Consider the following 15,712-nt stretch of genomic DNA (forward strand, 5'->3'; position numbering starts at 1 on the left):
CCGAGCTCCCCATCTTTAGGCTACACTGCTGCTGTCCGCGCCGCACTCAACGTCACTCGGCGTCCACCGGTTTTCCCTTGCATGTTGACCGTCTTACAGTTGGGTACTTGGTTTTGTCTCTCCTCATGTCTATGTATAGTCGCCAAAATGGAATGTGGTACATGCAAATCGTAAAAGTACATTTGTGAAATCATTATCTATTTTGAACGCTGCTTAAAAGCTTGTTAATGACGCGCCTTCTTCCTATCCGGCTGCGGTTCTTCATCATCACTAAGATCGCGGTAAATTGGTGTAGGTTGTGTCTCTTCCCATGCCTTGGTGAAGATCGGATCCTTTTTGGCCTTTTCAGCGTATTTCAGCAGCGCCTCTCGAGGATCTTCATCACGCATAGAGCTAAGCGGGATATTCTCCCGGATGTGTCTTTCGTCCGGTTGCGATTTTGCGAACGGTGTTTGCGCCGGCAGGTGAGGCCGTCGGGGATCTCTTGATCGGCCAGAAGCCGTTAATCCAATAGTAGGGTGCCGTGCAGACCAAGTAGCAGAACTATAATGTGGAACGCCGTTCGATCCGACAACCACTGAGTCCCCTGAAATGCCCTGCGCAAGGTTCATGGTAAGGCTTGGGTCATCGTCGATGTGGCGACGCTTAGGTGCCTTGGACATAACCAGGGCAGCACCCTTAGTAGACATGTTCGGGTTATATAAAACATGTGTTTCCGCATTTGCGGATCCGGTCAGAATTTGATTCAATTTCTCATGCCATTGAACCGTGATCAACGGAGAACCGGGAGTAACGGGTGTAACCAGTTCAGGCTTCAGTGTAGCCGGATTCAAAACGTGCAAATGACCGGTCTCTGAGCCAGTTACAACATTCGCTGAGGTAGGAGAGAAGACGATGTTTGAAGTCGGGAATCGGGAAGAGCTGGACGGGTGCGCGACAGTCGTGATTGGCTGCTTGAACTTCCTCGTATCCCATAGTTTAATGGTGTCGTCTCCGCCCTTGGTAATGACGAGCCTCCCATCGGAACTGATATCGATTCCACTGGTCCAGGTATCCTTCGTATGGGCATCTCTGACCTCAGCGCTTGGTCGTGTATAGGGTCCATTCCCACTCCACATCATCAAGCTTCCGTCCAGGGCAGCCGCAACAAGAACATCCGCGCCGCCCTGTTTAGGTGAACCCCAAGCGACTGCAGTCATTTTGCTCCGACCAGCGGATCCAGCAGCCCTGGACTTGTGTACAATCACCTCCTTCTGCGACCTTCCAACATTGGCATCCCATATCCGCACCGTGCTATCCGTTCCTGCGGTCGCGCACAGATTCTCATCAGTTGGAGACCATGCACCGCTTGTGACCTCAGATATGTGTCCCTTGGTGTTATGCATGTCCCTCAGGTACATATCGCCCTTCACAAACTCGGTGACTGTGTCTCCGTCGCGATTCAATATCCTGGGCTGTGGCGTAGCAGAGACGACTAGGACATAGGCCGGGGAAATGGGGTTGAAAGCTGCATAATGCACGGCATGTGTTTCTTGTGATGCTGACTGCTTCTTCGCGGAGGGGTCGACGGACTTGAAGGAGCGAATCGTTGAAGGAGTCATGGAGGCAAAATCGTGTAGCTTTAATGTACAGTCCGTGGATCCGGATATCAGTCGGGATCCTGATGGGTCAACGGTAATGGTGGTAACTGCGCGCTCATGCGTTTTCATGACGAGCTCGTGCGATACCGGGAACTCGTCCTCATCGTCGGAATCGGAATCGGAGTCGTCTGAATCGTCTGAGCTGTCGCTGCCCTTTTCTCCTGGACCTGCAGGTCCTACGTCATCCTCATCGCTGTCAGACTTCGCATCGGCATCAACTCCGCCGTCTGCGATCGACTTTGCCTTCTCATCGTTGGCCTCCGGCTTGGTGGTACGTTTCGTCTGGTCGATTTGGGCGCTGACATCCGTTTTCTTCTCCTGCTTTCCAAAGCTCGTTGGAAAGAACTTCTTGAATGCTTCCTCGTCGAACCCGTCCATAGCTGATGATCTGTGGCTGCGCGCCTAGCCGGTTCGTCGCGGGTTGAGGATGAGCTTTATCGCGAAGTTCAGTCAGTTTGTCAAGTTTTCCGTGTTTGCCGCGTTTGCATTTCCTTATCTTGGATTAATAATCGGTATACTGATACAAAAGGCTTGGCATTTTAGACACAAAATATTCATCCTGTGCAATCATTCTTCTGCGTTTAGCCACTGGCGAGGAATCAACTCCATCAAAAGCTTACTATGGGGTGGTGTGCCAGATGTCCGCTCATGCTGTTCAACCCGTACAATACCACTGCGAGCTGTGCCAAGCGCTCTACCCAGTAAATCCAGAAAGCTTAACACGACTTGGCCTAGAGGCGCCTCTATTTACATCGAGAATACAACCGCCCAAGTTTGGGACTATATTATCCAGGACAGCGGAAATATCCCGTCTTACGTCTCTGCCAGGACTCAGGGGATTTAGGAATTTGCCAACAATAGTTGGAGCCGAGTCCTGCGCCCCGATCTCTCCTCCCAAGAGCTCAAGCATCGTCCATTATGCCCAGAAAGTCCCCACAGCTCGCCAGCTATCCGAGCTAGCAAAATTGATAGAGCATTGTAGATGATGTCACGTTGCCGAGCGGCCAATGCGAAGACGTTGGCAACTGCCGAGCGAGATCCCGAGCAGCCACCGTGGGGATGCAGCAAGCGGTAGAGCACATCTGGGGATGGCTCCAGCTTCCGGGCCTCATCCCGGGGCCTGTTCGGGGCCTGTTCGGGGCCAGTCCCGGGCTTCCAATAGCTTAATCTCGGCACCGAGACATCTGGTCGGCAACTGCTCCAATGACCGACCCCGACTATACAGATGATGTGCAAGTGCGGCCTCAATCCGCTGCGGAAGTCCCACTTCCCGGCCAGAGCTGCCATGCCCCGGCGACGGCCCCATGGGCTCGTGGAGTTGATTCCGAACTATGGATGCCCTCCAGACTCCGGATTTAATGGTCCCTAGGGGTTTCTTATATTCGTTGATTGCTTTGTCGAATAGCCTAGCATTTTTGTCTACTGGTTTTCAATTCCTAGTTTTACCTCCTTAGCCCTAACAAGGCCGCCGCTGTTATACATAGAAATGGCATACGACTTCGCAGAAAATAATGCCACCGACAGCTCCAGGACGAGTGACGACCTCAAGGGGTCTGGCTCTGATTCTTTACATATGGAGACTATAGGGACCGCCGAGCACTCCGGGAATTTAGAGGCTATCCAAACTGTGTCCACAGGCGGACACTTCCCCAAAGATAGGACATGGGATAATGAGTCCCCGTACAACCCCAGCAACTGGCCGCATTGGAAGAAGAATGCGCAGATCTGGATGGTTTCTTTCCACTCGATGATGGGCACGTTCATGGCGGCTGGAATTGTCCCTGCTTACGATATCTTTGCGGAAACATACGGCATTGCGGTGCAGGATGCAAGTTACCTAACATCACTCCAGGTATAGATGCCACAATACCCAGCCCATGCTGTATCTTTAGGCCATTCTACTCACTCTTTGTTCTCCTCCAGATCCTCCTCCTCGGTGTATCTCCCCTAGTCTGGAACCCAGTCACCGCAATCTATGGCCGCTACCCCGTCTCCCTCCTTTCAGTCTTCGGCAGCATGGTCTGCAACATCGGTGGCGCTCGATGCCGCTCATACGGCGGCCAAATGGCCACACGAGTCCTCACAGCCATCCTCATCTCACCCACAATCGGCAACGGCAGCGGCGTCGTCGCCGAGCTCGCTGAGCCTGAGCACCGCGGCAAGAAACTCGGCTGGTGGACGCTCTTAACCACGCTCGGTGTCGCCATAGGCCCCTTCCTCATGGGCTTCGTGACCAAGCATATTGGCGCCGACTGGATCTTCTGGATCTTCGCTATTGTCAATTTCGCTCAGTTGGTGCTGTACATCGCCATTGGCGACGAAACAATCTACAACCCGCACCACGAGCGCAAGGTCACCGGGTTCTGGGGCAAGTTTATCCCAAGGAAGATATCTTCACATTCACTCAAGGTAAAAGATATCTTCCTCCCCTTCGCGCTGGTGCAGTACCCGCGCGTGGCCATTGCATCCTTCGCACTCGCCATCTGCTTCGCCTACGCCAACGTCGCAATCAGCGTCGAAATGCCGGCCATCTTCGGCGGCAAGTTCGGCTTCGATGCGCAGCAGATCGGGCTGCAATTCATCCCTGTCATTATCGGGTGTGTGCTGGGTGAACAGCTCAGCGGGCCCATGTGCGATTGGTTTCTAGGCAGAGTGCGCAAGATAAAGGGGGAGGCCTGTCCTGCTGACCGGTTGTGGCTTGCGTATATTGCCTTTGGCACTGCCATTGCTGGCCTCTTGACCTGGGGATTCCAGCTGCAGAAGGCTGAAACCTGGAACGTCACGCCGCTTGTCGGTGTCGCGATTGCGAGTTTTGGCAACCAGATGCAGACGACGATTTTGACGACTTTTGCTGTCGAGAGTAAACGGAATCGTGCAAGTCAGGTTGGTGTCTTTGTTAATGTTTGCCGACAGGTTTATTGTTTTGTGAGTCCCTACTTATCCCTGGATGTGTCGCTCGGCCATTTCACTAACTTGGTTCAACAGGTCGGACCGTTCTACTTCGAGCCCATGTTCGACACGCTGGGGCTGGCTGTGTCCGCTGGGATATTTGTGGCAATTATTGGTGGATGCTCTCTGATTCCGATTATGGCAATCCAGTTCGTCGCTACTCGCGCGGATAGACCTTGAATGATGGATGTGCACATATCATCGACGATATAGACCGACAGATAGACCGACAGATAGACTATATATAAACTAGGAACCTTCTCATGATTATCACGATATTCAAATTCTAGCTCAGTTTGCACTGTTACTGAAGCGGGCAAAAGTATAGGTATCTCTAGGTCTTTCCTTACATAGTTCTGGGACGGATGGACTGTGATTTTACTGGAATTATATGAGAAAATGGAGGTAAATTGAATGTCAGATTAGAATACACAAGTTTCTATGGGTAAGGTGATAACGCTAATAGAGTAGCGCAACACCAATGACCATGTGCATCTACAAGTACAACCCTTCCACAGGTCCGCCATCCTGCTTTGTCTTCATTATGCGCTCACGCGCGGCGCGGAAGTCATCCATCTGCACTCTCATGCGGCGCTCTCTCAGCGCCATCAGACCGGCTTCTGTGCAAATAGCGCGGATATCGGCACCAGAGAGATCGTCCTTCTGGTTGATGAACTCGTCAAGGTCGACATCGTCTCCGAGGGACATCTTTGAGGTGTGGAGAGTGAAGATCTTCTTCTTGGTGTTTTCTGATTTCGGTTAGCACCTTGACTACACCTGACATGGTTTAGAGGGGGAAGACTTACGGTCGGGGCTCTCAAACAGGATCTTGCGGTCAATGCGTCCAGGACGGATCAAGGCAGGGTCGAGAGTTTCAATCTTGTTCGTGGCCATAACAACCTTGACATCTCCGCGGTCATCGAATCCATCCAACTGGTTAAGAAGCTCAAGCATGGTTCGCTGAATTTCTCGTTCACCGCCGGAAGTTGATTCGTAACGCTTCGTACCAATGGCGTCGATTTCGTCAATGAAGACAATTGATGGGGAATGCTCCGCGGCCACCTGGAAGATCTGACGCACCAGACGGGGTCCGTCTCCTAGGTACTTTTGGATCAATTCACTTCCAACAATACGCAAGAATGTGGCACTGGTCTGGTTCGCAACGGCCTTAGCAAGTAGTGTCTTTCCAGTTCCTGGCGCTCCGTAAAGAATGACACCCTTCGGTGGTTTGATACCCATCTCCTCGTACAGCTCGGGGTGAAGAAGCGGTAACTCGACGGACTCTCGGACCTCCTGAATTTGTGATTCAAGGCCACCAATATCTGCGTAAGACTCGGTTGGCGCCTTGTCGAGCTTCATCACCGAAACCATCGGATCTGACTCCTCGGTCAACACACCAACAACAGAGACGGACTTGTGGTGTAGTAGAATGCTGGCACCGGGCTCAAGCAGGTCCTTATCGACAAACGACATGATGGACACGTAGTACTCTGGGCCGGTCGCACTCGAGACAATCGCATGGTCGTCATCAATCAACTCTTCCAAGTTGCCAACACCCATCGGGCTCCCTCTCATATCATCGACACGCCCACGCTCATCGGCGTTTCTGTCCGTGATATCGACATCTCCGCCGCCGGCAGCCGGTAACACCGACGCCTTGGCTTTCCGCAGCCGCTCCATGTTTTCAACGTATTCTTCCTCCAGTAGTAGGTGGTCGTGGACGCGCTGCATCCGAAGATACCGGAGTTTACATCGTGACGTGGGGTAAATATCTGGTAGCTTGGATGCGGTGCTGGGACCGGCGGCCTTGCGCTTCTTGCGACCGATACGAGTGGTAGGTGGTGGTGGTGGCTCGTACTTAGGCTTGTCCTTCTTTAGAGGCAGATAATTATTAGCAGCCGTTGGCAGAGTCATCACATACGACACGAAAAATATCTTACCTTGTTATCCTTGTCGTCCTTACCATCGCCCCTAGGGCCTCCGCCGATGTTGGACTGCTGGTTACCCTATACGTTTTCATGCTTGTCAGATGGGAGCCACAGGGCGAGAAGCGCAATAGAAACTAACCATAGTCCGGAGGTATTGAAATGCGATAGATTAACAAGCTTTATAGGAAAACAACGATGTACAGGTGTATGTTACGGAAGAAAACGGATGGAAACGCGAAGAGGATGACAGAATGGAGCTTGATAGCAGCTTGAGGTCAACTTTGGAGCTGTTGCTGTTGTCGCCTTCGTCAGGCCTTGGCATTGATTACGTGATGGCTTTTACACGTGACGCCCTAGTCAAAACAGCCTTGTACAAACTACAAACCACAAACTGCAAATGACCGGGCGCTTAGTTGGAGTCCAGTAAAATCAGGCTACGTAGTTGCAAAGTGAGGCGCTCGATCTAATCCCTGGCGGTAGAACGTGATTCTGGTGGCTGAGGCAGAGCCGGGTGTTCGAGTCATTGCTTGTCCTATCAAAGAGTGCACCGCCGAGTCAATGGTGTCGTGCTGTGTAGTGGTGGCTCAGTCGGTGGTCATGGCCCGGGAAAGAAAGGAAGGAAAGCTTCGGTGACCAACACCTAAATAATCATCATCCGCCTGCATCCTTCCATTCTCGCCTGAGACGTTTCGTACCGTTTCTACCTAGTCGCCCCTTTTGTACCTACATGTCATCTTACTGGTCTACGCTCCATCCATCGTCGTGGACCCCTCAGCTTCCCCTCCAACTTAGGTAGCCTTCGTGAGGCTCTTTCAAAACCCAAAGCGCTCCCAGTCATATCTCCAGCGTTCTTTTACACGTCATCCCCAGTGACTCTTTTCTCAAGGTAATTCTTCATCGCTTGTCTCTTTTCTATTCTCCCACTGCAAAGTTACTCCAAGTTCTCTCGAGGCTGACCACAGCTTCCTAGGCTATTAGCTCCGCACTTCCCCTCTAGCTGTTCCTGTCGCATTTATCCCCAACCCTCGTGCAATATTCGCACCCATGGCGTCTAACCGAACTCGCCGTATTACAAAGGAAATTGCCGACATTCGTGCAGACACCCACTCCCAAATCACCGCAGAGCCCGTGGGGGACGATGACGATGTCACGAACCTCCGCGGGGCCTTTCCGGGCCCTCCTGGGACACCGTACGAGGGTGGCACATACAAAATCGACATCAAGATACCCACCGAGTATCCCTTCCGGCCGCCTGTAATGAAGTTCCTGACAAAAGTTTGGCATCCAAATGTTAGCAGCCAAACAGTGAGTACCCCCAAACTGAGCCTTTGGCTGGCTTTTCTAATTCCCCTATCTGCTAGGGTGCTATCTGTCTCGATACTCTGTCATCCGCCTGGTCCCCAATCCTTACTATCAAGGCTGCGCTCCTCTCACTGCAGTCTCTCCTCAGCACGCCAGAGCCCAAGGATCCGCAGGATGCCGAGGTCGCATCTATGCTGCTTCGGAACCCCAAAGAGTTCGATCGTGTTGCGCGGGAGTGGGCTGTCCAATACGCAGGAGCGCCTAGAAAATCGGCCGGAGAAGGTAGCGGTGGTGCTACGACCGAATCCCTACGGCAGTTGGAGCAAAAGGAGAAGGAGGACAGAGAAAAGGAAGATCTGTCCAAGTACGTTTTGACAAATCCCTCTACTAAAATTTGTCGTTGACATTCTACTAGATACGATGGGTACAATAGACAACTGATTGATCGATTTGTTCATATGGGTTTCGATGTGGATCAGGTTGTTTCAGCTTTCAACTACTATGGCATTGACCGCAATGGAGGCGAGGACTATGAATTGGAGGAAGCCTACATGGGTGATGTAACCGCTCGACTCCTCGGCGAGCCCTAAGCGTTACGCCCGTCCGGGTCGAACGTGGATTTGTTTGTTATAGGTGGACTTGATGACGAGCACGGTGCCTGGCGAATTCGTTTTATTATTTTGGCTTGTTTACTTGTCCGTTCTCCGGGCTTTGGGGCATTTATCGGATATGTTATCGCAGTTCAACCCATACACGGACCATTTTGCATATCAACGATTTTGTCAGCTTGTCTCCTTCAATTCGGCTGTCTTAAATTGAATCTACTTACTAGTCATTTCTGGCTAGAGAATTAATATTATTTTACCTTTTGTGTTTATCGAGTAATTCGTAGTTTAGTTAACCTACGGCAGAGTGGCGGGATGACCAGATTGGGAATCTGTATCGATAAGCACGTGGATCCCTTGAGGCTTGAACAAGCTCCCACTCACTTTCGACCTCAACTTTGATTCCAACAGTATACTCTCACCCAGCCATGGATAAATGAGACACCAAAGCTCGTATCACGAGTAAATTATTTGCACATTCGACATCACCTGTCTATATCCGAAATAAAACCGCCCGCAACCCAGAATCGCACAAGCTCAGCTTATTTTCCGCCCGCAATGATCGAAGACGACTTTTATCGCACCTCGTCGCAGTTCCGCCTGTGGTCCTTCACAGAGGAGTCATTGCGGTCAGTCAGGCAAAATACGAATAGTCTTGCAAGTGACCGAGTACGGGTTGCTCTACGAAGAGCGCGTGAAGCACGGCAATCTGCCAATTCGTCCGCTGCGGGCACGCCCAATCCGAATGGCAGCGATGCAGACAGCAAGGGCGGAGAGGAGAAGGATATCGAATGTTTGACACCAGAAGAGGAGCAGGATTTAGTGCGGTATTTCTGCGAACAGATCGTACAGTTGGGGGAGAGCTACAAACCTCCGTTGCCGACGATAGTGAGGGTATGAAACCTTTACAAAACTTGCTGGAAATAACTAGTTTACCAGAAATCTTGCTGACGAAGCTCATGTTTACAAGGCCACTGCCATTCAATACCTCCGGCGCTTCTATCTTACGAACTCGCCCATGACCTACCATCCTAAAACAATAATGCCATGCGCTCTATTCATCGCTACCAAAACCGACAACTACTACATGTCACTACGGCAATTCGCTGACGGAGTTCCCGGCGACACCTCAGCGGAGGACATCATTACCCCGGAATTCCTGGTCATGCAAAGTCTCCGCTTCACCTTCGACGTCCGACACCCCTTCCGCGGGTTGGAAGGTGGAATCATGGAATTGAGCGCCATCTCACAAGGCCTAGGCGAACCGGCACCTCACCTACCACAACAAACACCAGAATCCCTCCGTCAAGCCATCTCGTCCCTCCCTCAACCCCCTAATAATCCCCCATCTTCCTCAATATCCGACCGCCTTGCCCGAGCCCACCACAACACCCGCGAGATTCTCAAATCCGCCGCCCAAATGACAGACGCTTATTTCCTCTACACTCCATCCCAGATCTGGCTGTCCGCACTCTTCCTTGCCGACCAACCCCTCGCAGAATTCTACCTTGACACGAAGCTCCCAAACCCACCAGACTCAGCCAACCCACTCCACCAACTCCGCTCCAAACTCCTCAAAACCCTAACTGCCTGCTCCTCGCTCCTCCAGTCCTACAAACCAATCGCCTCAGACCCAGAGCAGAAAAAGGTCATGCGTCGTATCGGCAAAAAGTTATACCACTGCCAAAATCCAGAAAAGGTGAACCTCGCTGGCCAAAAGCGGATTCCGGCTGCGGCGGCCGCATCAGCAGCAGCAGCAGCAGCAGCAGCGTCTGCGAGTGATCCCGCAACACCAGATAGCGAGATGGAGCGGCTATCCAAGAAGCGGAAATTAGAAGCGGAGCAGAAGTCGCAGGATATTTTTGGCGGAGAGTTGGTCATGGAGAGGACGAAGGAAAGGCAGGGGTAGTGAAACCCTTCTTCTTCTTCTTCTTCTTTCTTTATCCCGCGACAAACGAACATGGTTTCTTTTTATTTTCTCTTATATTTTGTATAACAAAGATACATTTATTTGGGTTGTTTTATTTAGCCTTTCATGGAATAACAAGTGAATTGCATGAATTCGTTTCGATCCATTTCTCTGTAGGCTGGTGCAGTTGTTGGAATTTATACGTCGCCTCGATGTCCATTAGCTACTAAACACTAGGCACGCCCATCGAATTTAATGGGATGATCATTTCTTCAACTCCATAACTAGTTATTGCTTTTGACCTGCTTAGATAACCTTAACATGTCTCGTAGAATGAGTAGACCTAAGCACCACATAGTTAACGAAAGAGATAGCTTTCCAAAACGTTGACCCCCTGGAAACCAGACATATAACTACATAGCAGATACCCATACTAAAAAAAAATACTAGTCCACTGACGCAAAATGCCGAGACAAAAACGAGTCAATTCAACTCTCCAATGCTGAAATCTAGATAGGTAAACGGGAGGATGGAATGAGGTATGAAACACAGGCCATCTAAACAACTGAAGAGCACCCAATAGGAAACAAAGTAAACTAGAGAGAAAGAAAAATGAGGCATATATCTCCATCCTGACGCGAAAAACAAAATTTAGGGAACTTAAATTTCCCCTATGGTTAATTTAAACCTAAGATATTCTATCAATCCAACCGGGATGGTTCGTCACTCCCGTGGCTGACAGAAACTAGAACAGAACGGATCGAACTGAATTGACAAAAAAAAAACATCAAGCAAGAAAACTTTTCCTCTTCTCCCACGTTGTATCATGATCTAGCATGCCAGTCGTTAAAGAGAAAAAAAGAAAAACGAGATTCGCGACACCCGTGCGGTTCACGTTTAGACGGCACCCTCGGAAATCATCTTCTTGCGGAGGTGGTTCTTGTATTCACCAATGCTGCCGTCCCAGCGGCGGACGGTCTTGTGCTCGCAGACCATGATGTCCTTGGCGATCTTGTCGAGGAGTCGGAAATCGTGAGACACGACGACGACACCACCGGAGAAGGCGTTGATGGCGTCTGCCAGACTGTCGATGGTGGGGATATCGAGACCGTTGGTAGGTTCGTCAAGGAGGAGCATATTGGGGGATTCGATGGCAAGGAGGGCGAACACGATACGACTCTTCTGACCTTCGGAGAGGGTACCCATCAGAGCAGTCTGGGACTCACCCGAGAGACCGTAGCGGCCGAGCTGTTGACGCCAGTACTGGAAGTCCTGACTCTTCTCGGGGAATCGGTCACGGACGAACTCAAGGGCACACTTGGTAAGGTCGAGCTGTTCAGCGGAGTGTTGACTGTACATGCCGAGCTTCAAGTGAGTGTGACGGCTGACACGGCCACCGATGGGGGAAAGCTTTCCGGTCATGAGACGTAGGAGTGTTGATTTACCAACACCGTTGGGACCGACAAGGGCAGTTCGGGAGTCCATGTCAACACCAAAGTCGAGGTGCTCGTAGAGCGTATCCTCCCAGTTACCAGAGTAGGAGAAAGAAACGTCATCGAAAGAGAGGACGGGAGGAGGGAGCTTGTCGACATCGGCGAAGCGGAAACTGAAGACTCGGTCAGGGATGACAGGCTGGATGAAACCGTCTGCCTCCATCTTGTCGAGAATCTTCTGGCGGGACTTGGCCTGTCGCACCAAGTTGGCGTAGGTACCAGCAGAGGCGATGAACTTCTTGATGTGCTGAATTTCTTCCTGCTGCTTGTTGTAGGCCTTCATCTGGTTTGTCTCCTGTTCGGCACGGGTCTTGTGGTAAGAGTCGTAGTTACCACCGTAGTACAGGAGCTGCTTCATACGCATGTCAATCATGTTCGTGCAGACACCGTTGATGAAATCCTGGGAGTGAGAAACAAGGACAAGAGTACGCTCCCACTTCTTCAGGTATTCTTCCAACCACACACAGGCTTCGAGATCCAAGTGAGCAGTGGGGTCGTCAAGAAGAAGCAGAGATGGCTTGACGAACAGGGCCTTGGCAAGGGCCACACGCATACGCCAACCACCAGACATGTCCTTGGTCTTCTTGTGAATTGTCGTCTTGTTGAAACCAAGACCAGTCAAGATAAGAGATGCACGGGTGTGGAATGTGGAGGGGTCCATTTTGTCCATACGCTGTCAAAGTTAGCAAGGATTTCAGGGGAAAAAAAAAAAGAATCAAAACATACATCATACAGATCCTCAAGGATAGGGCTATCAGGACCCTCCTTTTCAAGAATTTCCTCAGCCTGCTTCTCCATACGATCAAGCTGGTTCTGAGCCTCCGTAACAACCCACTCAAGCGCCCCCTGGTCACTAGGTGGGGCACCCTCATTCAGGAGATAGATATCAATGTGTTCAGGGATCGGGAACTCGCGAGCATCGATAGCCTTGAGCAGGGTCGACTTTCCGCAACCGTTCTCACCAAGCAGACCGTATCTCCGACCGAAGTTAAGCTCGAGGGTCGAGTCCGTGATGAGGACCTTTCCGTGGAACACCAGCGAGGCGGAGGTGACCTTTGCGTCGCGCGACGAGGGCATCGACGAGAGCACACCGGTGGTGACACGATCTGACAGACCGTGCTTGTCCATTTGGGCTGTGAGCTTCTCGACTTCCTTCATCTTAGCGTCGGTGGTGGCGGGTTGGTCTTCAGCACCGGACTCGACGGGCGTGTCCGACTTGCTGCCGACCTTCTTCTTCTTCTCATCGCCACGCTTGGCCATGCGGGCGGCTTTGGATGCGGACACCATCTTGGCTGTGTTGTGTTGAGGGGGTCGGTAAGAGGGGGGGTATATAGGCGTGGAAGGGAGGTTGAGGGAGGCCTGGAGGGGGAAAGCCTGACGTGAAGACGAGGTGAAAGAGGGAAAAATTGAGAGGGTGGATCAGAAATAAAAATAGCGGGGGGGGGCGAGCCTTCCTTTGCTCAAGTGGGGGAGAGGTTCTTAGAAAGCCCTTATCGATAGACCTGCTGGGAAAACCAACAGGCGGTAGAAAGAGATCGAAGGGCGAATAGTCTCGGTGGATGACTAGCCGGCAGTCAACGATCGTTGGAAGATGAATTGCCTCTGGATGAAGACGAAAGGAAAAGAGGGCGACTATAATAATCAGAGATTGCACCCAGGGCTGGTTGTGGTGGGAGTCGGAGCCTGAAAGACGCGGCCAAAAACCTTGACTGTGGGCCGCCAAGGGCACACCCCATTGGCCACACTACGTCATTCGAGACCTGGCGTGGCGGGGCTTAGCCCGATCGGGCACTGGCAGTCACGTGAAATCCTTCTCGACCAATGTATGACTAATGACCGCCTTTCTATTGAACTAAGAGCCGGCACAAGTGTTCGAAGCGAAATGTTTTATTCGTGTATTATATACTATTATGTGTCAAGTATTTACCAAGTGTCTACGTGTAATGTCTAGTTCATAGCCTTGAGGCCATTTTACTCCTTCATCCGCTCACTGATCCTCTCCAAGACCTCCTTCTCATCCGCATCCAGCCAGAGGTTGTCAGACCATTCAACCTTACCAGGCCGAATAATGACCTGCATTTCGTCCGAGTAGTCATCAGACTCAGATGACCCGGATTCATTCCCCTGCTTGACCTCCGGCGCGCTCTCAATATCTTGCGGCTCTTTCGGCTGCATTTTGGCCTTGCCAACGTGATGAGGCGTCCACCAATATACGGGGAACCGGCGCTGGATGTTATTAAGTATCAGCGCCACCGTTAACATAAGAGCAACCCCCAGCAACACGATCGGGATAAGCCACCAGCCCACATCCTGGAGCTCAGTGGCGGCGAGTAGCGCAGTCGCCCCGGCAGGCGGGTGAACCGTATTCGTAAGAAGCATCAACATTGTGGTGATAGCGCAAGCGAGGGACCCGGCGAGTTCGGGCTTATTGTGCGCGTTAGGGTTCAAAGCAAATAACTTGGCGATGGCAACCCCGACGATACTCGCGATCAGTTGGCTGAAGATTGCATTTCGCGGCTGAGCAAAGGGTGACTCGATGGCGCAGAACTCCAGCACAGCTGCTGCACCCTGTTAAAACTTGTTAGCCAAAACGATTCTAGTCCCAGGTCAGATCACGTCAACATACAAAGGAGCCCACAATAAGCGGTGCGTTATGGTTCTGAAAAGCAGGAACATGAAGCGAAACCTCCGCAACGAGCAGCACGCCACAGAAAACACCAATGAGGGACCAGAATGCAATGACGAGATTGCCCATCGCCTTCTGCGGGTGCTCCCCTCTATACCCCAGGAAATGAGAGACGGGGCGCGGCATCCAGTGCCATGGCGGCGGTGGAACGAACGGGTTCAGCACGGAATCGATGTCGAAGTGCCACCGCGAGAAGTTGATGCTGCTGCGGCGGCGATGGCCATGGCTATGGCTATGGCTGGACGAGCGGCGGGAAGAATGTGAATGTGTGCGCGCGGCGCCACCGGTTGGCGTCGTAGCCGCCGTCATGTTGAGACGCCTTGCTTTGGCTGCCTTAAGAGGCGCATATGTCGGTATGGTGCAATAAGAAAATCTGATCCCCCGGTAAAGTTTCGAGGTTTCCTCTATTGGTCGATGATCTCAAGCAAGCACTGGTTGGAGCGGCCCAAGTGCTAAACCTCAAACAAAGTCGAGAAAGAGCAAGAATATAAGGAATAAAGGATCGAGGAGCGAGCGACAAACACACGCCACCAAAATACCGAGGAGCAGCCAGCGAAGCAAGGGAGAGAACGTGCCTGAACAAGGTGGTCAGAAACGGGACTAATGGACTATATATCCACCAGGCTGAAGACGGGCCAAGCCTTACCCCAGACTAACAGTCTCACCCTCCGAACGAAAACCGACGGAACAAAAAGCGAAGTGTGTCAGGTCATCAGGTTTCGTCGTCTCAAGGCCAAGGAAGAACCGGAGAGTCAGAGGCAGCGGACAAGCCCTGTTTTGAGGCAGGACAGGGGCGGAATCCGAACCCGTCACAACCGGGTCTCCGCGGAGGGAGGAGTCAGCAGCGAGGAATCGGCGAGGATTGCAGACACAGAGACGCTCAGTTCGCGATTGTCGCAACAATGAAGCGCGCATCCTTTGTGGCTCTTCCACTCATATAGTTTGTGTTGGGTAACAGAAACTACGCAATTGGCTTAGCGTGCGGACCGCCGGAGCTCCATGTACGTAATTGGTAATTTATTACAATGAGATCATGTATTTTTGCCCTACGATGGTCTGCTGATGATATTCAGATATAGAGTGCTGATGCAGTAACAAGTTTCGTGAAAAGGTCTAGATTGTTCACGCAGAAGTTGGACTATTTTTGATATATACCATATTGATGAATTACCTTCTGCAGATCGTCTGCAGCCCGACTAC

General features: G+C 51.5%; 7 protein-coding genes across 7 annotated transcripts; 3 read left to right on the plus strand and 4 right to left on the minus strand.

Moving 5' to 3' along the window:
* Positions 1-224: 224 nt before the first annotated feature.
* Positions 225-2,290, minus strand: ASPSYDRAFT_84937 (WD40 repeat domain-containing protein; the record flags this gene model as incomplete). Its single annotated transcript, XM_040851444.1, has 2 exons — positions 225-2,042; positions 2,261-2,290. 2 exons carry the CDS (start codon positions 2,288-2,290, stop codon positions 225-227), a joined length of 1,848 nt encoding a protein of 615 aa, XP_040708758.1.
* A 923-nt stretch (positions 2,291-3,213) lies between these two features.
* On the plus strand, positions 3,214-4,769 carry ASPSYDRAFT_141344 (uncharacterized protein; the record flags this gene model as incomplete). Its single annotated transcript, XM_040841134.1, has 3 exons — positions 3,214-3,492; positions 3,564-4,565; positions 4,626-4,769. 3 exons carry the CDS (start codon positions 3,214-3,216, stop codon positions 4,767-4,769), a joined length of 1,425 nt encoding a protein of 474 aa, XP_040708759.1.
* Positions 4,770-4,954: 185 nt separating this feature from the next.
* ASPSYDRAFT_169056 (proteasome regulatory particle base subunit RPT2) lies at positions 4,955-6,792 on the minus strand. The gene is made up of 4 exons (XM_040843393.1): positions 6,657-6,792; positions 6,530-6,595; positions 5,396-6,461; positions 4,955-5,338 (listed from the first exon to the last, which is right to left on the minus strand). Exons 1-4 carry the CDS (start codon positions 6,657-6,659, stop codon positions 5,085-5,087), a joined length of 1,389 nt encoding a protein of 462 aa, XP_040708760.1. The 5' UTR covers positions 6,660-6,792; the 3' UTR covers positions 4,955-5,084.
* Positions 6,793-7,493: 701 nt separating this feature from the next.
* On the plus strand, positions 7,494-8,693 carry ASPSYDRAFT_39742 (E2 ubiquitin-conjugating protein UBC1). Its single transcript, XM_040845956.1, has 3 exons — positions 7,494-7,822; positions 7,879-8,183; positions 8,235-8,693. The coding sequence occupies exons 1-3, from the start codon at positions 7,562-7,564 to the stop codon at positions 8,407-8,409; spliced, it is 741 nt and encodes a 246-aa protein (XP_040708761.1). The 5' UTR covers positions 7,494-7,561; the 3' UTR covers positions 8,410-8,693.
* A 217-nt stretch (positions 8,694-8,910) lies between these two features.
* On the plus strand, positions 8,911-10,446 carry ASPSYDRAFT_169061 (TFIIH complex kinase subunit CCL1). The gene is made up of 2 exons (XM_040843394.1): positions 8,911-9,318; positions 9,395-10,446. Exons 1-2 carry the CDS (start codon positions 8,983-8,985, stop codon positions 10,331-10,333), a joined length of 1,275 nt encoding a protein of 424 aa, XP_040708762.1. The 5' UTR covers positions 8,911-8,982; the 3' UTR covers positions 10,334-10,446.
* A 784-nt stretch (positions 10,447-11,230) lies between these two features.
* ASPSYDRAFT_84942 (ATP-binding cassette family ATPase ARB1) lies at positions 11,231-13,113 on the minus strand (the record flags this gene model as incomplete). The annotated part of the gene is made up of 2 exons (XM_040851445.1): positions 11,231-12,499; positions 12,553-13,113. The coding sequence occupies 2 exons, from the start codon at positions 13,111-13,113 to the stop codon at positions 11,231-11,233; spliced, it is 1,830 nt and encodes a 609-aa protein (XP_040708763.1).
* Positions 13,114-13,797: 684 nt separating this feature from the next.
* Positions 13,798-14,821, minus strand: ASPSYDRAFT_54348 (HPP family protein; the record flags this gene model as incomplete). Its single annotated transcript, XM_040848836.1, has 3 exons — positions 13,798-14,394; positions 14,453-14,717; positions 14,757-14,821. 3 exons carry the CDS (start codon positions 14,819-14,821, stop codon positions 13,798-13,800), a joined length of 927 nt encoding a protein of 308 aa, XP_040708764.1.
* Between the last annotated feature and the right edge of the window lie 891 nt (positions 14,822-15,712).

The sequence above is a fragment of the Aspergillus sydowii genome, assembly GCF_001890705.1.
Source record: "Aspergillus sydowii CBS 593.65 unplaced genomic scaffold ASPSYscaffold_1, whole genome shotgun sequence".
Classification (NCBI taxonomy): domain Eukaryota; kingdom Fungi; phylum Ascomycota; class Eurotiomycetes; order Eurotiales; family Aspergillaceae; genus Aspergillus; species Aspergillus sydowii.

Bases quoted from the DNA above. Each gene is read 5' to 3' on its own strand.
- ASPSYDRAFT_169056 (XM_040843393.1), bottom strand. The intron at 6,462-6,529 runs GTAAGATATTTT...CTGCCTCTAAAG, and splicing joins AGGACGACAAGGATAACAAG to AAGGACAAGCCTAAGTACGA. The intron at 5,339-5,395 runs GTAAGTCTTCCC...AACCGAAATCAG, and splicing joins CCTGTTTGAGAGCCCCGACC to AAAACACCAAGAAGAAGATC.
- ASPSYDRAFT_169061 (XM_040843394.1), top strand. From the start codon at position 8,983: ATGATCGAAGACGACTTTTATCGCACCTCGTCGCAGTTCCGCCTGTGG. The intron at 9,319-9,394 runs GTATGAAACCTT...CATGTTTACAAG, and splicing joins CGTTGCCGACGATAGTGAGG to GCCACTGCCATTCAATACCT.
- ASPSYDRAFT_39742 (XM_040845956.1), top strand. From the start codon at position 7,562: ATGGCGTCTAACCGAACTCGCCGTATTACAAAGGAAATTGCCGACATT. The intron at 7,823-7,878 runs GTGAGTACCCCC...CCTATCTGCTAG, and splicing joins CAAATGTTAGCAGCCAAACA to GGTGCTATCTGTCTCGATAC. The intron at 8,184-8,234 runs GTACGTTTTGAC...ACATTCTACTAG, and splicing joins GAAAAGGAAGATCTGTCCAA to ATACGATGGGTACAATAGAC.